At 39.4% G+C, this 23828-nt stretch overlaps 3 protein-coding genes across 4 annotated transcripts; 2 read left to right on the top strand and 1 right to left on the bottom strand.

The window, feature by feature from the left end:
• The first annotated feature begins 708 nt into the window (after positions 1–708).
• prox3 (prospero homeobox 3) lies at positions 709–5848 on the top strand. Its single transcript, XM_046851207.1, has 5 exons — positions 709–1281; positions 2118–3629; positions 3934–4041; positions 4353–4553; positions 4644–5848. The coding sequence occupies exons 2-5, from the start codon at positions 2145–2147 to the stop codon at positions 4830–4832; spliced, it is 1983 nt and encodes a 660-aa protein (XP_046707163.1). The 5' UTR covers positions 709–1281; positions 2118–2144; the 3' UTR covers positions 4833–5848.
• A 3079-nt stretch (positions 5849–8927) lies between these two features.
• On the top strand, positions 8928–13033 carry tmem179ba (transmembrane protein 179Ba). Its single transcript, XM_046850703.1, has 5 exons — positions 8928–9116; positions 10103–10293; positions 10469–10606; positions 10715–10793; positions 11760–13033. The coding sequence occupies exons 1-5, from the start codon at positions 9021–9023 to the stop codon at positions 11916–11918; spliced, it is 663 nt and encodes a 220-aa protein (XP_046706659.1). The 5' UTR covers positions 8928–9020; the 3' UTR covers positions 11919–13033.
• A 1345-nt stretch (positions 13034–14378) lies between these two features.
• LOC124387405 (transmembrane protein 151B) lies at positions 14379–23723 on the bottom strand. 2 transcript variants are annotated; one of them, XR_006926157.1, is made up of 3 exons: positions 22779–23723; positions 16263–18499; positions 14379–16171 (listed from the first exon to the last, which is right to left on the bottom strand). XR_006926157.1 is itself a non-coding variant. In XM_046851743.1 (2 exons), the coding sequence occupies exons 1-2, from the start codon at positions 22836–22838 to the stop codon at positions 16715–16717; spliced, it is 1845 nt and encodes a 614-aa protein (XP_046707699.1). In that variant the 5' UTR covers positions 22839–23723; the 3' UTR covers positions 14379–16714. The 2 variants fall into 2 exon arrangements, 1 of the variants encoding a protein (XP_046707699.1); XM_046851743.1 differs by having other exon boundaries at positions 14379–18499.
• Positions 23724–23828: the final 105 nt, after the last annotated feature.

The raw sequence follows: 23828 nt of genomic DNA, 5'->3' as shown, positions 1-23828 counted from the left end.
AACTGCAACCCTCGAAACATTTTACCACCCAAATCTCCACTCCCTTTTCCCATTTTATTATAGAAAAAGAAAACAAGTCTACTGAGCTGATATGACGCATGACAGAGCTGGTGTGAGAAAATAAAAATCAAGTCGTGAATCATTTTTAAATGTTCTGATCTTTCTAATGTTGTAGAGTTTTATTGTAACACTTTCAGTGATATGTGTGTGTGTGTGTGTGTGTGTGTGTGTGTGTGTGTGTGTGTGTGTGTGTGTGTGTGTGTGTGTGTGTGTATATAAAGGTCTAAATCTCATCTGACAGAGGTCTATTATTCATGCAGGTTTAATTAATTATATCTGTCTCATGTAGGTTCAAAACATCAGTTAAATCATTAATGCCATCATGCACCCCGAGTGTGTATTGTACTTATTCATTTTGTGTTCATACAATTATTTATTATTTTCCTTTCTATATTACATGCCGCTGGTAAGAGTCACTGATTTGAACGATTTTATCCTCTGGTCTAAAATCTCAGCGAACCTATATGAATCACATCTATGTTATGCACCTTATCGCTCTATTTGTAATGGAATTGTGAGTGAATTAAGGTAAAGGTAAATCTATCTATCTATCTATCTATCTATCTATCTATCTATCTATCTATCTATCTATCTATCTATCTATCTATCTATATAAATAGAGAGAGAGAGAGAGAGAGAGAGAGAGATATAAAACCTTGCTTTAATTTTCTTCAACACCTTGTTGCTTGTACTTTGTTGTATTAATTGGCTGCTGTAACATTACAGTATATAGGCCTGTGTGGCCATTGCATTTTGAATTATGCAATACGTGTTGTGCAAATGGAACCTTTACCTGTTCATACATCAAAATGCAGAGTTTTATCTATGCAATGTTGTAAAAAAATAAATAAATAAATAAATAAAAATAAAAAGAGAGATTCGATGGTTCTGTGCAGAAAACTTATAAGAAAATAAAATATGGTTTTAGTTAAAGTATTTCTCGCTCGCTGTTTGCGAGTGTGTGTGTGTGTGTGTGTGTGTGTGTGTATGTATGTGTGTGTGCTGACGGACAGTCCCTCCCTCACACCTCACGCCCACTGGACAGTAAGAGCGCGGTTGGGAAACGGAAGGAATCGCAGCAGCAGGAAACTCGGTGGCACTTTCGGCGCTGCTGCTCTCCGTGAGCACAGGGTGACGGTCTCCTCTCCACGAATAAACACCACCAGGAAATCATAGTTAAAAAGTGACCGCCCGGGCACACGCCTTCACCTACACTGCTGTGTAAGTTATCGTTATAACATGTTTATATATTTTTTTATTGTTATATTTTATTGTGTTTATTCCACCCTGGGAAATAGCTTTGTCGGTGTCTCCGGTGTGTGAATGTGCGACACGGGCAGTTTGCGCCACCGGAATCCGGAGTAACCCAACACGATCCACTTTCCACATTATTACACCTCATACCTCGCCTAGGGAACTTGTCTTGAATGATGTCTATAAACACTTAGTTTGCCTGTCAATATTTAATGTCTGCTCATAATGACTATTAGGTCGACATTATTATTGTAATTATTATTATTATTATAAGATTTTAGGTTATTCATTCTCCATGGCGGATAAACAGCTTGTCGTTCACTTCTAATAATCGCATGCCATCTGTGACATTTGAGAAAATACACAAAAATGACAACGCAGTGATATCTAATTTTTAAATCAAACCATATTTCATTTAATCAAATGTTAAGATAATAGGGGTGATTTTTTTTTTTTTTACACTAGTCCAATAAAAAAAAAAAATCATGCAAGTTTTGCTTTCCACTGTATACATTTGAACCATGCTTGTAATTGGGGCACTGTAGTAATCTCATTAAAAATATTTACCTTTTCTCGTTGTGCGGTAGAGGAGAAAAGCAAGGGAGAGAGAAGGATGAGGGATATTGAGTCAACAATCTGAATAAACAGTGGCCACAGCTGTCCATGAGCTGATAACGCACACATGCAGAGAGAGGCGAAAGAGAGAAAGAGAATGAGAGTGAGGGAGCAATGTTGCTGACAAAGATAACAGAGAGGCTCACATGCAGTTTTTAAACACTGACACAAGCAATTTTGATGTCCAGATTTTCAGACTGAAGCGTCGAGGGGTGATGGATTGCCCTTCAGATCTTTTCCAGCAGCAGCCGTCCCAGGTGTGCCACTTCGACCTGTACCACAGTCCACCAGAGTCCACCTCCAGTGGCCCTGTCATTTCACCTCTTTTGCACCCTAACAGTGCCTCTCAGAGGTGGGGCGGATATAGGCAAGGACAGTGCTTATTCTCTGAATTGCCAGCGCATGATGAGGAACAGGACATGGATCCAGACAGGTTTGGGAGAAAATCAGCTACAGGAGGTACACCGATTCTGCAGTACCGACTTGGGGATAGGAGAAGAAGTTCTGGCGACTGGAGTCAAGAGTTTCTGAGAGTGAAGCAACTAAGAGTGGACAGTACTGTGAAGAGAGAGGCAGAGATGGAAAGAGAAGGACAGAGAGGTAAGAGGAGTGTAGCTCAATTACTAAGGCCAGAGAAGAATGTAGAGGAAAGAGGGCGGAGGAAGGAGAGCAGGGAGGGAAGGCAGCGGCAACGACGTGAGTTGAAACTCCAGCTAGAAGAAACCAGAGGAAAGCTGCTAGAGCTTCAGCGCAAAGTATGGCAAGTATACGGAGAACATCATGTAGAGGAAGAGAAAGGAGGAGACGGAGATGATGGAGTAACCGATGAGACAGCAGAGTTGTTCTCTGAAGGAGAAGCAGATGATCATTTTGGCAGTGGCCTTTATCCTTCGCTGGGTACGAATGAAAAAAAGCATGAAAATACAGTGAATGAGAATTCCGAGGTGTTTCCTGAAAACCCTGTGGACCTGGACCTTGACATGGAGCTGGATGGGGGTGGAGTGTGGCTAGGCTGCAGTCTGGTGCAAGGCGAGTGGGAGAATGTAGGTGGGAGTGAGAAATTTGCTCAGGCTCTGAAGCAGGAGCTGTCTAGCGCAGTAGCTCGAGTCATTGACAGGGTTCTCCATCTCTATGCTGAAACTGAACAAACACCACCTTCCACTGCAGGTCTCGTCCAGGACATTCAAGCTAATAGGGCACTAGACCCAAACCCAGACAAGAAACAAAGACCGGGGCTGGCTGCCAGTATGACAGAACAAGCTGAAGCACTGCCACTGGTTGCAAAAAGAGCTCAAGAGAAGAGGAACCCCCTAATTCAAGGCAGACACAAGAACCTCCTTATTCCACAGGCTAACTCCAGCTTACCGCTTTTACCCCAGCCTCATTTTTCTGCACTCTTACCACCAAGGAACAAAGACTCCTTCATACCATCCTGTCCTCCAAACCCCCCACCGTTGCCCCTGCCTCTTCTCCATTACACCATGCAGCACCTTTTTACTCGTTCTCTTTCCAGTATGCCTCTTCACAAAGACGGGCTCGCCAATGAACCCTTCATGGACTTTCGCTCACACAACCCCTCATTCCCTCCTCTGCCTCTGCTTGGCCAGTTAAACCCACCTCTTCCTGATAGAGGGCGAGATGAGGGGATGAGATTAGGAATTGATGGCGGAGATTCAGCTCTCTATCTTGGTCCTGGGGCAATATCCTTTTTTTTTTCCATGGATAATGAGTCCATATTTGTATTTTGAGAATTAGAGAGCTGAAAACTGAAAATGTAAAAATTGAATTTGCAAATGTACATATCAAATTCTACTTACTTTATAGCTATATTTTTATTTCTATGTTTTATAAAGCTTGACCAATATATTTACTAAAAATATGCATAATTACAGATACATTTAGTAATGATAACTATATCAACAATAATATGCAATGTCCTAGTTTTTAAATCTTGTATCATTGTGTGACTGTATGTGTATTACATATTTCCTTAACACACTGAACTCTCAGGAGGGTCTTTCTCCATGTCATCTGAAAAAAGCCAAGCTCATGTTCTTCTACACCCGCTACCCCAGCTCCAACACACTTAAGACTTACTTCCCTGATGTCAAGGTGCTCTGTCATCATCATGAGAAAGTTATTCTTTAATAATGCTGATTCAAAACATGATGGCACACACTATTAATTCACTAATTAAAAAAAAATGAATATAGACATTTGATGATGTGCAGAAATTGAAATGTAATACTCTGAATAAAAGCAGTTTCCAGTATTTTTAAACGTATTATAATTGTACAGTATTATATATCAGTTATAGTCCCAAGTGTATCAGAGTGTTTTCTATCTGAATGGAATTGTAACTCTTTACAACATTTAATAGGAGTCATGATTTAACTTTGGCCTTTTGATATTCTCTTCCATAGTTCAACCGCTGTGTCACCTCTCAGCTCATTAAGTGGTTTAGTAACTTCCGGGAGTTCTTCTACATTCAGATGGAGCGTTTTGCGCGTCAGGCGGCCCGCGAGGGTCCTGTCACTGCCAGAGAAAGGGGACTGCGTCTGAGCCGAAACTCTGAGCTCTTTCGCATTCTGAACATGCACTACAACAAGAGCAATGACTACCAGGTGGGAGGGTGTTTGTCTAAGATTTTTTTTTGCGTTTGCATGAATGTAAACAAGTCATGTGAGTTTATTAGTGTTCTATCACATTTCCAGGTGCCAGACAGGTTTGTGGAGGTGTCTGAAGTGGCATTACGGGAGTTCTTTACTGCTATCCAGAGTGGACGTGATGCTGACCCCTGCTGGAAAAAGGCCATCTATAAAATCATCTGCAAACTGGACAGCCCTGTTCCTGACTGCTTTCGTTTGCCAGGCTGCCCCATGGACACACATCGCATGGTCTAAAGATGTTCATGAGCAGTCTCGCTTTTTATTTCTTTCCCTCATACACACACATTATGTAGTGTAAGAAGTAATATGGATAAATGCACACACTGACAAAATGGATTGGAGTTGGCAAAGACACCCACACACACATATTGCCTGAAAAATAAGATGATAAAACACATATGTACATTTAAACACATACACACACTAAATGCCAAAAGTTTGAAAGTGGAAAAACTTTACAAAAAAAAAAAAAGAAATACTGATGTAATGTGTTATTAAGACAAAGGGATTTGGCTAAATGTATGCAGTAATAATCTACTAACTGACTCATCATTTGTTTGAATTTTACAGTATAACCTTTACTGCAAACATATGGGCTCACATTCAGATGAGCCTGTGAAACTGATGTGTTAAATAAGGATTAAATCGTTTTACTGCCTATGAATTTGTCAGGGTTTATATTCCAAGACCACAAAGAATTTTCCCATGTAGTACATTACAAATCTGAGCACCTCAATGCAGACCAGTGAACAATTTTTCTGCCATTATTCATGTTGTGATGTGCTTCTGCACTATTGGTCTGTAGTGTATACATACCTGCTGAAATATCATATATACCGTTTATATAATAAGCAAATTTATCATAATTCATTGGCTTCCAGAATTAAGAGTCAGAAATATCTATTGCACAAATGTTGACAAAGTCAGTGTCCTTGTGGAATGTATAAACTCTAAATATGTCACTGACAGGCATTTTGGAATTTTGGCTATACTGTTCAAGAGATTACGCATTATTATATAGATATTAAAAAAAAATCATTTTTTATTTTACATGCTGAAACCTTATTTAGGTGTATGTATCAAGAAAACAACCATGGCTCCTGATGTGATTTATTGTAATTTTATATTCAATTTGCTTATTTGTCATAATGTTTGCTATTATGTGGCTATTTCATAAGACGTTATATGTAAAAATGTGAATTTTCATGTGACTGTACTACTTGTAATTAAATGTGAAAGTTAAACGCGTATATTAGGTGCAGTTTATTGCATGCATGGAAAACTTGCAAACAATAATTTTCTTGACAATTACACTTGATACATTTGATTAGTTCCTCTGCAAAGATCAGCAAAAAGTGTTGACACACATGCTGCCTTAAAGACTAAAGTTGTGCTCCATTACCTTATGACATAGATCACTGTATATTTAATGAAGTATTTGGTATTTGGGTGGGTGAGTGAGTGAGTAAGTGAGTGAGTGTGTGAGAAAATGAGTGACTGAATGAGTGAGTGGGTGAGTGAGTGAGTAGGTGAGTGGGTTGGTAGAAGAGTAAGTGAGTGGGTGAGTGATTGGGTTAGAAATTGAGGGGTAAATGGGTGAATGAGTGAGTAAGTGAGTGGGTTGGAGGGGGAGTGAGTGAGTGAGTGAGTGTGTGAGTGAGTAAGTAAATAGGTGAGTAAGTGATTTGGTGAGTGAGTAAATGAGGGGTGAGTGGGTGAATGATTGGGTTAGGGAATGAGTGAGAGGGTGCATGAGTGAGTGAGTAAGTGAGTGGGAGGATGAGTGAGTGAGTGAGTGAGTCAGTAAGTGATTGGGTGAGTGAGTAAATGAGGGGTAAGTGGGTGAATGAGTGAGTAAGTCAATGATTGGTTAAGTGAGTGAGTAAATGATTGTAAATTAAGTGAGTGAGTGAGTGAGTGAGTGAGTGAATGAGTAAAACAAGTCAGTGAATGATTGGTTAAATGAGTGAGTGAGTGAGTGCGTGAGTGAGTGGGAGGTTGAGTAAGTGAGTGAGTGAATAAATGAGGGTGAGGGTGAGTGAGTGTAAGTGAGTGTGAGGGTGAGTGAGTAAATGAGTAAATTAATGATAGGGTGAGTGAGTGAGTGGTGAGTGAGTGAGTGGTGAGTGAGTGAGTGGGCAGTTGAGTGAGTGAGTAAATGAGTGAGTAAGTGATTGGGTTAAGTGAGTAAGTGGGTAAATTATTGTAAGTGACTGGGTAAGTGAGTAAGTGTGTAAGTTAGTGGGAGGGTGAGAGTTTTAGTGGGTAAATGAGTAAGTGAGTGAGTGAGTGAGTGAGTAAACGATTGGGTGAGTAAGTGAGTGAGTAAGTGAGTGGGAGGATAAGTGAGTGGGTAAATGAGTTTGAGGGTGCGTGAGTGAGTGGAAGGGTTAGTGTAGTGAGAGTGAGTGAGTGAATGATTGGGTGAGTAAGTAAATGAGTGATTGTGTAAGTGAGTGAGTGGAAGGGTGAGTGAGTGTGATTGAGTGAGTGGGAAAGTGAGTGAGTGAGTGAGTGAGTGAGTGGGTGAGTGAGTGAGTAGGTGAGTGGGTTGGTAGAAGAGTAAGTGAGTGGGTGAGTGATTGGGTTAGAAATTGAGGGGTAAATGGGTGAATGAGTGAGTAAGTGAGTGGGTTGGAGGGGAGTGAGTGAGTGAGTGAGTGTGTGAGTGAGTAAGTAAATAGGTGAGTAAGTGATTTGGTGAGTGAGTAAATGAGGGTGAGTGGGTGAATGATTGGGTTAGGGAATGAGTGAGAGGGTGCATGAGTGAGTGAGTAAGTGAGTGGGAGGATGAGTGAGTGAGTGAGTGAGTCAGTAAGTGATTGGGTGAGTGAGTAAATGAGGGGTAAGTGGGTGAATGAGTGAGTAAGTCAATGATTGGTTAAGTGAGTGAGTAAATGATTGTAAATTAAGTGAGTGAGTGAGTGAGTGAGTGAGTGAATGAGTAAAACAAGTCAGTGAATGATTGGTTAAATGAGTGAGAGTGAGTGAGTGAGTGAGTGAGTGAGTGGGAGGTTGAGTAAGTGAGTGAGTGAATAAATGAGGGTGAGGGTGAGTGAGTGTAAGTGAGTGTGAGGGTGAGTGAGTAAATGAGTAAATTAATGATAGGGTGAGTGAGTGAGTGAGGAGTGAGTGAGTGAGTGAGTGAGTGGGCAGTTGAGTGAGTGAGTAAATGAGTGAGTAAGTGATTGGGTTAAGTGAGTAAGTGGGTAAATTATTGTAAGTGACTGGGTAAGTGAGTAAGTGTGTAAGTTAGTGGGAGGGTGAGAGTTTTAGTGGGTAAATGAGTAAGTGAGTGAGTGAGTGAGTGAGTAAACGATTGGGTGAGTAAGTGAGTGAGTAAGTGAGTGGGAGGATAAGTGAATGGGTAAATGAGTTTGAGGGTGCGTGAGTGAGTGGAAGGGTTAGTGTAGTGAGAGTGAGTGAGTGAATGATTGGGTGAGTAAGTAAATGAGTGATTGTGTAAGTGAGTGAGTGGAAGGGTGAGTGAGTGTGATTGAGTGAGTGGGAAAGTGAGTGAGTGAGTGAGTGAGTGAGTGAGTGGGTGAATGAGTGAGTAAGTGGGTGAATGAGTGCGAGTGAGTGAGTGAGTGGGTGGGTGTTTGATAAGTGAATGATTGTGTGAGTGACTGAGTGAGTGTGAGGGTAAGTGAGTGAGTGAGTAAGTAAGTAAATGATTGGGTAAATGACAGAGTGAGTAAATGGGTGAATGAGTAAGTGGGTGTTTGAGTGAGTGTGTGAGTGAGTGAGTGAGTTAGAGAAAAAAAACTTTTTAAACAGTTTAAAACTTTCAAAAAGAACAGTCTCTGTAGATCAAAACACCAAAACAGTTTATATAACAGAACGGTTTTTTTATTTTTTATTTCCTCCTTCTTGTTTTTCCCTACCTGTCTTCCTCAGTCTATTTCTCACATAACCCCCGAAACCCCGTCTACTCCTTAAAGGGCTATGCCACATTTACCCACAAGGATCAAACACAAAATAATCAAACACAAAAGTAATCAGATGTTACCTATTATTTAATTATATATTTTTTTAAATCCTAAGTAAATGTAAGACAGTTCTGGCATGCTCTTATCATATTCTTATGAGCTATAGCTTTACAAAAATCTACGATAAACACACTTTAGATTTTAGATACATTGTTAAAGCCACTACGTTTAGCCCTGATAAAGAGATGCATACACTGATATAAGATAAACACCTGTGGAAGTGGTGTTGTTTTATTTTTGCTGATAGTGCAAAAAAACATAAATCATACAGGGACATTGCTAGAAAATCGAATCATTTTTTTTGTAGGAATTCGCCATCTGTTGTGGGTCTTGCTCATTCCTTTCCCGCGGTGTGCATGTGTACGCGTGTGTGTTTCTGTGTGTGTGTGTGTGTATGTGCAGCGCGAGTTTCCGGTACTCGTGACTAGTGATGGCGCTGCCGCGGCTGCTGCTGCTAGAGCTCGCGCTCCACGCCTGCTGCTTCATCTGCGGAATTATTACCGCCGCCTCCGTCACTCTGTCTCAGGTAAACAGCACAAACAGCTTCGGCTTTATCAATGCATATATATATATATATATATATATATATATATATATATATATATATATATATATTTTTTTTTTTTTTGTTTGTTTGTTTGTTTGTTTTTTTGACAGAATACATACATATATGTATGCATTTTCTGTCAATTTTCTAATGCCTTGTTACTTCGTTAGGCAACACGAGTCTGTCAGTGCGATGCAAATTATATAGCAACAAAACTTTCCAGAATTTCTGTTGCACGTAGTCAGTTGTGACCTTTTCCCCAACTATAGTGTGATTCTTAGAGTAACCTTCTCCCATTGTGCATTTATAGGTACTCTTAAGTATGTCAGTATATTGCATGGTAAATGAGGATACTTTAACTCTCTAACGTTTGCACATAAGCAGGAAAACCCAGTGATGTAGCATTAAACTGTCCTCGTGTGTCATATGACTAGTCGAAACATTGCAGGCATGTTGGGTACTTTTTAAGTTCCCCTAAGAGGATTAGGTATTAACACAAAAAGCCGTGCGCATTTGGCGGGCCGATTGCATAGCAGCCCATATTGCTACGGAAGCGCACAAAATGCCAAATAAAAATTAAAAATCACGTGAACACTGGCGAACATAAGGAAGGAGAGCTCACGCAGTCTCTTCCGCCTCTGCCCTCGATTGACTTGGTCATGTGACCCGCAGTGTGTCGTTAAAAAAAGTCACGCGCTTCAGAGGTGTGAAGTGAAGTGTGAGCAAAAGTGTGATTTCACTTTCACTTTGTCCACCAAAAGGAGTCCTATTTGTATAAGACAATGACTTCATGTAACACTCTTTGAAAACAAGCAGAAAAACACCTGAAATCCAAATGAAATGTCTGTTTTTGTAATGATTATCTGATGATTGTTTAACAAAGTGCAATAACACTATTTATTTTTTTTTTTTTATTGCTACAATCAGTATTAATTAGACTCAATGACTTTCACGTCCATACACAGGGTGACTTTTCAGGAAAATGTTTGCTGTACGGCTCTGTGCGCTCCAACGCTTCAGAAATTGACCTGAGCTGGTCCAGCGCTACTTCTCTCTGTTACTTCGTGTCAGGCATCTCTGTATGTGTAGCTATCTTCTGCTTCTGCACCATCCTTTACTGGGTCTACATGATCTGTATGGATGGAGAGGTTGAAAGGTGAGAGGTTTATTTTTTTTGCCTACTAATAATGAATCATTCAAAACTACAGAAGTATCAGCAGCGACTCGCAGACATTCCCCCTAACTGAAATTGTTCTTACATAATGTGAAGAGAAGTTTTTTGGTCATGTAACTTGGTGCTTGTCTGTTCTCTGATCTCTTTGTGCTTAAAGAGAGAGAATATCGATGACTTTCTCCTTGCTTGTAAGCGGACTGTTCCTCTTCTTCCTCCTGGTGACGGGATGCATCCTGAAAGTGGGCCGAGACAAACTTTGTGAATCCGTCCTCAACACAGTGTCCAATATAACCAGGTGGGAATAAAACTTTTTTCAGAAAATCAGTAGTTAGCCAGGAAAATGCTTTTTCTGAACAACATCATAAGAAGTCCATGCAATGGCTTTGTGACTGTGTGTTTACAGGTGTGAGGAGGCTCAAACCAAGACATGGAAAAGCCCTTTGATTGGGTCTAGTTTCTACTCCAAACTACACAGTGCCGAGGTATGAAGCAGATCTCATGCTTTAACAATCTGAATGATTGATTCCCACAATGGTGCATCAAAATAACTTGCCATCTTGAATCTAGATTGTATCCTTGTGGGAATTGTACTCACATATCTGACCACATTTTGAAGTGATTTGGTTTGATGGGATTTAAAGTTTAAAGTAGCAAATGCATCTTTACTTCAATTCTCAGCTCCTGATTTCAGCCAGTATTCAACATAAACTCTATTATTTTTATTTAATAATAAATTATAATAATAAATATAGTAAAAAAATTCAGTTGTGTTCAGTGTTTATGGCATGCAGTAATCATTTGCACTGGAGTCAATGGATTCTTCTCCATATTAATAATATTTAATTAACACATTAAAAGTATTGCTATTAATACTTAGAATGAACAGTATACATAATTTAACAACAGCTTTCCTTTATAAATCCATGAGCTGTAACCCCAGGACCAATATTAGGAGTTACTGATTATATAGTATGAAATATTGTTTTACTTTACTTTATGGGTCACAATTGCATTATTATAAATTCCAGGTTATTATATTTTCTATTGCAAACACAGTTCAGAATTTGTGCATTTGCACACCCCAGACAGGCCAAATCCTATTATCTCCTGTTATTTATCTTAATTAACTCATGAGTTCACACAGGTGTAGCGATGAACCACCCACACATTCACACTCTTGTCAGACTCAGCGGTAATCAGAAAGTTTTTCACACACGCGTGAGAAAATGTTTTCTGTTCATTTTGCTTAAACATTGTAACCTTATTCGTTTGTTTCGCATCACGTTTTTGTTCCTTGCCTGATTTTAACTGCCTGCTCTCCGATTTGCCCGGACTGCCACATTTTAACACAAATGTGTAAAAATTTATTTATGATTTTCCTTCCTTAATTATTTTTTGTATTCATTATCATCTATCACACTCTTTCTTTCACGCTCTCTCTCGCTCAGATGGCATTGTGGGTGAATTTAATCATCTGGATAATAGTAGTTGTTCTGGTGGTGGTCCAGCGTAGATGGGGCTCTCAGTACAACGCTCGAGAGGTGGACCCTGGAGCCAGTCCTTCTGAAACAGAACCTTTCTTCAAACAGCCAGGACATCCCAACTGAACACACAAAAGATGGCACAGACATTGTGGCATGCTTACATTGAACACACAATAAGCCAATCACAGATTGAGATAAGCGCACACACACACGCACACACACACACAGATGCAGGCACAGTACTGGTTTTGGCTACCTCGGTCAGTGGTCGTGGTTTTGCTCCCAGTGGTATCAAGGCCTTGTTGCCATGGCTACTGACCAGCAATTGGCAGCAGTAGCTTGGCAGATAAGAGAGTAAGGTTGCCAGATTGGTGTTACTGATTCATACTGATTTAAACACAAATTGAAATGCACAAATATGACTAGATTAACGAGTACACTATCATATGTAAATGAATCATTTTTATGTGCCCTTTGGGATGTATTAAAATTGCAGATGCATTTTTGTGTGGTAGTATTATACTGTGTTATTAGTAAATGGACGACATTATGGAACAAATAAGTGCTTTGAGACTTATTTTATATTATACGTGTTTTACAGTGCTGAAAACTGAAAAGTTTATTGGTATCTTTTGTGCGTTTTTACAACATTAGCTCCACCTGCTGTCAGTTTTTAACAATTCAGATAATGAAAGTCCAGATGTTCAGCGCTAGTTATTTTGAAGCTGTATCTTCATACTGTCAAAAATGTTCCTTTATGCCAAGACTGTTTTCCTTGGGTTTAGATTAACAGGATGCTTTATTTTTTGATATTACATCTGTATATAAATTGAAAATATGTTTGGATAATGCACTATCTTTGCTGCACTATTCATGCTGCACTATCAATAGGTTTATAATAAGATTTGCATGCTAGTTGTCAAAAACCATTTTACTGCCCACCGCACAACATTAATCAAGGACACTGGCCTTTCTGATTTCCCCACACATAAAAAAAAAAAAAAGCTATTTCTTTGTTTATTTACATTAAACTACAGTTCTCATTGTGATCATTGGTTTTATCTGTGTAGATTTAATCTGAACCACCTTTTTATCTATGCAATTTATTGTACACCAAAATGAATATCATCTGGATATTGCCTTATTATTTTCCTTTATGTATTTTTTTATCTTAAAATGTTTTTACATGTAAGTATGCCAAGGTAGACATAAAAATCACTGAATAAAGTTAAAACAAATCACTGGCTCATGTGCGATTTTAATAAGTAGTTTAGCTTTTAGGTTTGAGCAGCATGCTGTCACACCTCTGCATTTGCAAGAATTCACGTGACATAAGAAAGATAAGGATGTGTTCATTATTATATGTATAAGATATACCTTTATTCGTCCCACAGTGGGGACAATTTTGACGTATGGAATCAAACAAATTACCTGCATCACCCCCTTTTTTCTGAATTTATTAGGGCCTTATATATTATAGAAAATTATTATCTAAATGATTATAGAGAAATATAAATAATGTATAGCAAAACGCTGGCAATAAATGCCCAGCAGGTTGAAGCTTTCAAACCTTAAACCTTAAAACTACACAGCTGTATTTGTCTCTGCTAAGTTACTATGAACTAGTGTTAGGAATTTTAATTAACTTTAGATTGTTCATACATAATATGCTGCCTCTGTATCATTTTTCTCTATCATATATGATATTTCCACATAATTTCTGCTTCTTTTCTTTCTGTAGGCTGGCTGAGATTGCGTTATGGTCTCACAGGCCTTGCAAATGTGCTTATTATCTGCCAGCTCTTGCATGTGCCTATGCAGACACCATGAATTGACCTTGGTCATCACCTGCAGTGAGACAGGAAAAGGGGTGGAGGTGGATAAATTGAAAAGAGATAGAGAGGAAAAACAACTGAGGGGAGTTAAATGACACAAGCTAGTAAACGACAGAATAGTAAGTAAAAAATACAAATGAAATAGTCTTGATTTGTTGTTGTTGTTTTTTTTTTTTTTTACTTCCTGTTCATTTTCTTTTGCAAAATAATATGGAAATAGAGCAAAGCAGGCGAGCAATTTTATTAGTTTTTGGCACAAATGAACAGCCAGATGCTGATAGTTTTGCCACCTGTCATTTTTGTAAACTGATTGATTCTATTTAGTCTTAAACCATATAAGTCCTCACCTTTATTAGACAGTGTATCCGAGTGTAAAGTCAGGGTGTTCATTTGGGCTTAAAGTGGTAGAAAGAGGCTTATTAAAGCTTAAAGCTATTAACAGTAAATTCCAAAGAAAATATTTAATTTACTTAGTGGCCATTCCCTGCAACACCCTGGATTTGTTCTTCAATCACTTGTTTTAATACCAAAAATGACCACACGATGGCTCAATAACAATTTACACAAGAAGGTACATGACATTTCCAGCTAAACCTAATTACATTTTACCGTAATAACTTACCGTAATGACAATCTAGTAATGCCAGATTCAGTTTCCTACTGGAAAAGTATATAAAAAAAAATCACACCGTCAACAAATCATGTAACTCGATTAAAATAAAGAAAGCAATCACTACATAAAACGTGCTTCAAATCAAGCAGTCTGTTTTTATTATAGCATAAATAATGTCATTATCAGTTGTCATAATCATCATCATCATCTCTCGAACTGATTCATTTCAAATCAGCAAACTTTGCTACAATAGAACAAGTTACCTCATTGTATGATGTGTGAGGTGTTATTGTAGCTATTCACTTGCTATTTGAGTTTTATTTTCTTTAAAGGGATATGGTATAGCCTATCCATCCATTCCAGATGAATCATACTGCACAATCACTAACAATGTTCAACACATTCTCCCAAAGTGGAAACTACTGTTTCTGCTGGGTTACACACAGTTTTGAAAGTAACTGAAGCTGTTTGATTGACTGCTTCGTAGTTTTTGTTTTGCTTTATTTTTTTGTTTGTTTCTTGTTTTTTATCACCCTTTCCCAAGTAACCTTGTAATGGAATCGAAATGAACATATTCACACACATTTTCTTTTAAACATCTACATACGTAAACACATTCAGCTGCCTGACTCTTGTATATCAACTCCACAACCACAAATAACAATCAATTGTTGTCTGCACTGGAATGTTAATTAATTAATCAACTGAAGTTTAATTAGACTTGTGAAGTGTGGCTTTAGTTTAAGTCTTTATATATGTGAAGCAAAACCTCTGGTCTAAATGCTTGTGTCATATCTTCCCACTGTCATTTCTAACTTAAACATCAACGTAGTCAACATTCATGATGTATCGCAGAACATTCTAACAAAAGAGCGTTGAGTTTTTACCCTTTATAATTATTCCCAGATATGGTAGCCTATGAGTGCCATTGGGAAGTAAACTGCATGTTTTTAAAAGAGGGCATGTCCATACACATAACTGAATGAATGACTGTGAATAGATGTGTTCGAAGTTCTAACTATCAGTAAAGCTTAAGCTTAAAAGCATTGGTTTTGTGTGTTTTTGTTTCGATTATTTTTTTCTTGAGTGAAAATCAAGTAAAAGTTTTCCTATGACAAATAATAGAGTTTGAAAAATGACATACTGGAACTATAATGTTAGTCCCAGATCTATAAGCACAAAATATAGAAAGGCATCAAATATACATACAAACATAAAAATACTCGAAACAAATCTAGCATGTAGGATCGAGTGACTAAAATTATGGCTTTGAAATCACCTGTGCAACAAAAAAAAAAGTTTGGTAAAAGTCCTATATACAAAATGAGAATAGCCACTGATTTGTACAATTATGAGCAATCAGTAAGTATTTCTTGGCACACTAACCACCTTTCATTAATGATTAGCTGGATCATGCTCATGTTACATAATATGAGAGACAAATACAGAAACTATGTTGGAAGGCATGTGTTGTATGGGTGCACCATAAATTTCCATAAAACAAGGTGTCTATGTGAGGCATAGTAGCTGAGCAAAGCCCTTCATGAGGCAAAACCGGTGATAACACTACAGAACAAATAAACTTGTTAATATAGCAAATGTTTCCAAAACATAATGTGCTTAACTAGATCAAAGTGATGTGAGAAAGCTTACATCATATAAAACTCAACGCTTTTCGAAATCAGCTAAGTACTGAGCCATGTCCAGAATATAGTCTCCTCATTTTAAATGAGTAGTCTTGGTCCAATCTATATGACAGACATAAAACACGCATTTCTCCTTAAGCCAAACCTCCAAAACATGTTTAACAGTTCACTCCGAAAAGTCATCTTGCTTTGACCACACCTCAGCAAACAGCATGCAAAGCAAGATTATTTGAAGATGTTCAGATCAGACTAAGCTGGACAGATGGAGGTCAGGGTCCATTGCTGAAAAATGGAATACACTGTAATTACAAGTCTGTTGTTAGCACATAGGCTGAGGTAACGTTAAGTTACATGCACAGGTGTGGTGTCTTACAGAAGACTGTGATCCATTTGGGTTCCAAGGCTGACATTATGGTGATTCTGTTGTACCTGATACTTGATACTGGAAAACCAGAAATAGAAATGCTGTATTATGATAGCTATGATTTCTGTGATGTATGTAGTTTGGAAAATGTACAGAAAGATTTTATATATTTATTCTTTAACTGTTTTATTTAATCTTTCTTGGTCTTCGTTTTTCTATAATATACTTCCTATTGAAGTATGACAAATGGAGAAAGAATTTGAGTATCTGTCACTTATTTTACCGGACATTTCTCAATCTTGCATAGATATAATGAGTCATATCTCCAACCTACTTTACACAGCGTTACACCCTGACAACAAGTTCTTACTGTCCCATATCCCATACTAGAAAAGCAGTGCTACCTCTATTTTTAAGTAGTCTTCCTCTCATTTTTTCCTTTTTTGGTGGGGTCGCTCCGTTTAAGAGATGTCCTCACCTGTGTGACAACTCTCCTCTCCATGCACTATTAACACAGGGAAGAAAAAAGCATCCTGATATGCAGGAGGTCGATCCCTTTCACCCTCTCTCCCTTCCTCTCTGTTGCTATCTTCAGGATGCTCTGCTTCCTCTTCTTGTCTTTCTCTCTCCTCCTCCCCAGCCTCCTCATTACCCTGTTCTTCTTCCTCCTCCCCTTCTCCCTCTAGCACCCCTCTGCTTTCCTCATCCTGTCTTGAGCCTAAACCAAGAAACCCTCCACCTCCTGCTCCTGCAGCACTCCCCTCCTCCCCTCTTCCTCCTAGACCTCCACCCACACTGCGAGAATGGAACAGAGATGTGGGACGTGTTGCCTGGAGACGGCCCAATGAAAAACCACTTCTGCTCAGAACAAGCCTGCCTGGACCTCCAGTAGCACCTCCTGCTCCACTAGCCCTCATACCAGCCACAGTGCCAGTTAGCAAGGCAGCTGTAGGGCCTCTCAGCCTGGAAGGGAGTGACATGCTGCTAGTGGAACGGCGACAGCGGGGGCAGCTCTGGAGCAGGTAGGCTGAGGCAAAGGCCACCGGCAGCGCAGGACCTCCCGTGTTAGAGTTTGTCCCAGCAGGAGGAGGGTTAGTGCCTTGGTTACCATCCAAACCAGGATCCATCAACAGTGCCTCAGAATAGCTTGGAACCATTTGCTGATTGCAGCGAATGTGCCACTCAAGTTCCGTCATGTCAACAGTGTTAACACGGGAAATGGCACGGTAGCTTGATCCGATACCACCTCCTCCAGGTCCACTTACATTCTCATTGAGAACTCCATTCTCACTTCCATCTCCTCTGCTGCTGTCATCTTCATCGCCGAACAGCTTTTCCACATGGTAATGCACATATGCAGTGCGATATTCAGCCACAACACGAAGTGGCCATGACAGCAGCAAAGCTGAAGCAAGCCAAAATATTCTCCGGCGTGCGTACCAGGGCTGCCGAGCGGGGTCAGGGAAGGCCAGCATATGTTCACGAAAGTCAACATTTTTTAGGTGCATTCCTTCCCGTGCTTCCATGTAGTCATCAAGGCCTTCATTTTCCCCAAAGAACCGTGCACGTTGTGTTAGGTAGGCAGCCTCTGCTCGAGCACTGGAGAAACTAAAGCACTTTGTAAAGCGCAGACGCACTGCTGGATTATCCATTAGGCCTCTTAGCTCCTTTGAGACATCTTTTACTCCCAGCCTGCCATAGTCAAACTCTGAACTTGCTGCATGTGTGTTTACCCGTTCATGGTACACCTGTGTGGTGGTATATGCATCCCCATTCCGGTAGCGTGTTACCTGTCTGGTCCTTCGTACATAATGGTAGCTAATCGCCTTCCACCAGATACATGGCGTAGCCTGCTGAAGTCTCTGCACACGCTCATACACTTCCGCAACCTCTGCTTGAGCCAGCATGGCAGTTTTGGAGTAGCAGTGCCAGCACTCCACCAAGTAGACCACATATAGCATAGCCAAAAAGGCCAGAGGAATGTAGACATAGCCACTTGAACAAGGGCTATCCAGAGCCAACTCATCAGGGATGTAGGAGTTACCAGCAGCTGACGTTGTAGACTGGTCTTCATTTTCCAATACTGTAGCTGCAAGTTCAACAGGGACAGTGAGAACAGGAACCTTGCATAATCCACACCAGGTCAGGGTGCCAAAGCATCCATACATAAGCAGCGTGAGGAGAAGACACTTCCAATGTGACTCCCGACACAGAGAGCTAGCCAGGGACTGCTTCACTGGACGTTGCTGTGGAAGAGAAAAAGATTGTTGGAAAAACAAGAGAAAACCAGAAAAAGACATTTAATCTTGTTGTGATCTAGAGGGAAAATGTCTCAATAAACGATATTTGGAACTATTACTGTACTCTGTAGCACACACGTCTGGATTGTGTGAAGCTAGTGATGGGGCGATTTTAACCTCTTGATGTCACCAGGTCCCTTTTGCTTTCCTTTGCTACACAAAACTTAATCCTTTTAAATGAAACTTTCAATTATTAGTTGGTTGAACTATTAACATGATTTGAGTCCATTAATGTACCTTAACCTTCTTTGAGTTTACTCTGAGATTGTTGATAATGTAGAGCATTTCTCCATAGTTTAATGTGTAAATGTTTTTGATCTCTGTGTAGAACATTTCACACACCACTATATTTCTAGGACATATTATTACTGTGCATTTACACACCTCAGCTAAGTTTTTCTAAAATTGATTTAGAGGAAGAACTTGGGTTGATGAAGTTGCTACATCATCAGCATAGAAAGGTGCTTTTAATCAGGCTTTTAGGTAGTCTTTTATTTATCCCTGAAATTAGGCTATTGATGAGACCAGCCACGCATTTCCTATTTCAGCAAGAGACAGCACTTTCTCCTGCCACCCAGTATAATAGTCAATAATAACATCACTTTGATCCCACAGGGAGGAAGACACAGTGCTCACATACTCTGCCTTACCCTCTGACTTATACAGTTAAACTCCCAGAGGACATGCATCATTGTACAATGAGGAACAAAAATAGAAAATTTGCCAATCAATTATTTAGTGCTTGAGCATCTAAAATTTCTGAAACTTGCCATTCTTTAATTTAACGAATAAATGGAGCCATTTGATATATAAATTGCAAATGAACAGTAATGAGATTTTTCAGCAAAACCAAATAATTAGCCCGACTTACCCACTTTCAAGTTTAACCGATATAAAATCTTAAAATTAAAATGTTTTGCCTAAAACATATATAACAATAATGAAATAAAATAAAAAATGTCCTTCATAAAAACTTAACAGTTAAGCTGGCTATGCTGAAACAAAATCTTTACTGGCATCTGGTCAACTATCTGAATTTATGGTATTTTTATTTTAGCTCCAAGATTCTCGTCAATTTCATGATCTCACCTGAAATGCAATATGAGGATATAACTGAAATGTTTCAGCAGGGGATACGATTACATTTGGAAAGCTACATTGTGGAGAGTAAAGGCATGCATGATTGGTCTTGAGCAGAGTGAAGCCATTAGAAACCATAAACCAGAAACTTAAAGCCAGCATAATCATCATTAATCTAAAGGCTTTGTATTACTACAATGTTAGACAGTAATATAAGCTGCATTGTATCCAGTATTTTTATAGACACTGGTTGCCTCATGGCCAGTTTGCCTGTGTTACAACATAATATCTGAATTATTCTTCTAATTTTAACAAAAACAAATGTAATATATGTAATCCTATTGAACACACACACACACACACACACACACACACACACACACACACACACACACACAAATAAACCAGATTGATAAGACACAGACAGACTGAAAATAAGAGAGACTAAGAGTACAGAACAGTAAATAGAATCTCAGGCAAAAGCAGATGCTCTCTAGGGAAGTTTTCTGTCTGTGTTTCTCAGCAGTCTTTCCTCTCATTTTCTTTTTAAATTGGTCACCTGCGATTGCCATACACAATCCAGCTCTACCAATCATATGACAATATGACAAGGAGGGTCAAAGCTAATATTTCCTCTCAGGCATGTAAAGCCACATGCATCTGTTCAAACTGCTGCTCATGTGGTGTCTCAGGGGACACTGTGAAGAAGCCAATTGTGAAATAAATTGCATAAAAAATAAATGAATAAATGCTAATTTTAAATTGAATTTATTTCAACCAGGTGACAAATTAAGTTTCTTTAGTTGGACTAATGAATCTTATTTGATTGTTGGGTAGACACATGTGTGTTTGGGACAGATAGACCAGCACAAAGTGTATTGACAGAATGGATGGATCAGCTGACCCTCCCTGTTTTTAATATACAGTATAAATACAGTAATATAAAAGTATTATTTAAAATAGTATAATATAATAATAGATTTTGTTTTACCTTTCATGAAATTTGTGCCAACACAGTTATTCTTTATAGAGTCAGAATAATAGGCTTTGAGTTTTTGTGGGACTCCTATTTCCCTATATCCCCTGTCCAAAGATAAGGTCACCTTCACTTCTACTCTGTCACACATGCTGTAAAGTTATGATGTAAACTGCACTACACACTATTTCGGATGTGCAGCCTTCTCAGTTTCTACCACAGTGAAACCTCAAGACACTGCATTCTGCAATTGTAACTGGACACAGGAGGTTAGCTCAGCAATTAGGAATTTTGTCAGTGTGTGGATCTGTTCTTATTCATTGTCCCAGATTTGGTGGTCTAACAGAAGTCACACTCTAGTGATTAGTCTCTAACTAAAGTTTGAATCAAGATCTAAGCATCATAAAAGACAGTGTTATGTGTGGAACAATGAGTGACACCATGTGAGCTAATGGTCTGCTGGCTGAAACACTTTCTTCATTAGTGAGATCAGAGGAGAATGACCAGATTGGTTTATGCTGATAGGAAATCTATAATAATTCAAATAAGCAGTCTTTACAAGTGTGATGAGCAGAAAAGCATCTCAGATCTCACAACACATAAAAAAAAATGTTTAAGCTAAGCCCATGATTAACCATGAATGACAATTCAAGCATTTTCTGAAATGCTTGAGTGTGCTGAGCACTTTATTAAGAACACTTTGCTAATACTAGATAGGGCCCCACACACTGATCTCTAAACAGTCTCAATTCTTCATGACATGGATTCCACAGAATGTTGAAAACACTACTCTGAGATCCATGTTGACATGATTGCATCACACATACTGATATGTTTTCACATGCACTGTAATGTGATGTCATGCAAACTTCCTGTTCTACCACATCAACCAAGCTCTCCTACTGAATTCAGATCCAGGGACTGGAAAGATCACTGAACTCCTTGTCACTTTCACAAAATCAGTTTGAGATGACCTTTGGTTTGTGACATGATGCATTTTCATAAACAGTCACTGGAAATAGCTGTTAGAAGATACTGAAATAGTGACCATACAGGGTTTGACATGATCAGCAACAAAATGATCTAGACTGTGAGATTAAAGTGATGATTAATAGATATTAACTAGAAAGTATTCCCTACCTCAACCAACCTGGCACACACATTTCTGCTGTGTGCCTCAGCAGAAATGTCTATAAGACCAGGCTACATTTTCCAGTCTTTAGTGGTCTGGTTTTTGTAAGCAAAAGAGGAACCTGACATGGCCTTACAGCAGTGAAAAAAGCAATTTTATGTACGCATAGCCTAGATATATACATATGTTCATGAAATAAGTATGTGCTGCTGTCTGTGGGATTTATTAGAAAGTTAAATTGGTTCTGGGCTACAAAAAGTTGGAGAACCTTTGTTTTACAGCATTCAATATATCTAAATAAAACATTAAAAAAACATGACAGCAAAGTGAAAAATGCACCTTATAAAAGTATTTTTTGTGGAATTTGTACTACATGTACATGTAGGTTTGCCCATGACTGCTCTCCTCCTTTTAGGAACAAATGAACCTGCAGGCCTGAATGAAACACTAAGGTGTTCTCGCATAATGAATCCTGCAACGCTCCCACTACATCAGGACTTTTATGGGTTTATAATCGATTAAGGCAGTAGGTCTGCTAGTTCCCCACAGCCATTTAATGAAAATGAAGACAGGCTTTGTTTATAAAGACGGGAGGAAAAAAAAGCGGTGCTTTTCGGAGCTGAATGATCGCAGCAGGGGGTCTTCAGGGGGGAAAGGAATAGTGACGCTAATTCCCCAGTGCCATCCCTCTCATGCCACATTTCTTACACATAGTTGACACAAACCTACAGTCTGTTTGCGGGTGAAACGAGCAGAATGAAGGCAGTATGAGATGATGAAGGATAAACACGGCAGCGCATTTCCCCCTAACTGCAATGCAGGAGCTCGGCGAAGGATGCCGAAGGGGACACGCATCACAAAGCAGTCCGTATCCCGTGTTGATCGTTTTAGCTCCCCTTTAATGCCTATGTGGACCCAACATCTCCAAGTGCTCATGGAGCGGTAAAGCAGTAAAATAGCTTAGACTGGGATTCTGGTTAACCCAGCGCAAATTGTGCATTCATTGCATGTCTCTTCCCAAAATAAACCGAGCTCACCTCTTCCCTGCCAGTCCCGGGCAGAATGGGCTCCTCTCCGTCCGCTGTGTCCGTCTGCATTATTCCCGCTCAGCGTTCCAGCTGTAGCGGACCCTCACTCAGGAGCAGCCCGCTTGTGGAGCGCTCCGCTCCCTCCAGACTCACCCCATCCGCCGCCTCAGCATCCGCTTCAACACCTGCGCCGCTGCCAGACAACCCGCACTCAACCAGCAGGCTGTTTTTTTCCCCTCTTCTACATATATTGTCCTTCACACGAGCTGTAAATGCAATTCCTCAAACCTGATAATTTGAACCATTCTTCAGTCTGCATCCCTGTATCTTAAATAACGCGATGTAACGAGGATGCGGATGTGGAGGTGAAGCTGTTTACGTCTGCTGAAGAGAAGCGAGGGGGAGGCTGGTTTCATTAATTAATAAATTAATAAATTAATGCTCGATAAAAAAAAAAAAAAAAAAGACTTCTGCAGTTCCAAAATCTGATACGTACAAAAAAAGTGCACAAAAAATTGCATAAGGCGCGGTATTATTTCTTTTCTTCTCTTTTGCTCTTCCTTTTTTGTGTATGATGCTGTTCTCTCTAAACACGTCATCAGAGGTCTCCCTCCGCTCTCCTCCAGGCCTATAAAGGAACAATAGATACAATAGATGGGCAACGTCCAAACCCACATACCACCCTATAAAGTAGGGTATGGTCATGAAGTTTCCAATGTACAATATAACACAATAGTATTTATTCGTTTGGGACGAGGCCAGGAAGACTTTCCTATAGATTAGATCCTTATGCTCGCGCTGACGTCATCTACCTGCTTAGGGTTTCCTCCCTGCCACTTCCATTTCCTCACAATGCACCTGCTCGGCTAATGGCAGAGGCTGTTTTTAGTCGCGAATTCGTTATACTTTATTGTGTAAGAGCAATTCCACCCAGCAAGTTTCTATGTAATACCACGAGTAAACAAAATAGTGCAAATATAATGAAAATATACAACACTCAGAAGCAGCAAAATACATTCACTACTCTCCATACACTAACCAAGCTATTTTCAAATTTCA

Source organism: Silurus meridionalis, chromosome 6 (assembly GCF_014805685.1).
Source record: "Silurus meridionalis isolate SWU-2019-XX chromosome 6, ASM1480568v1, whole genome shotgun sequence".
Taxonomy (NCBI): Eukaryota; Metazoa; Chordata; class Actinopteri; order Siluriformes; family Siluridae; genus Silurus; species Silurus meridionalis.
Note: the sequence above shows the minus strand (reverse complement) of the source record. Positions and strands in the feature narration are given on the sequence as shown.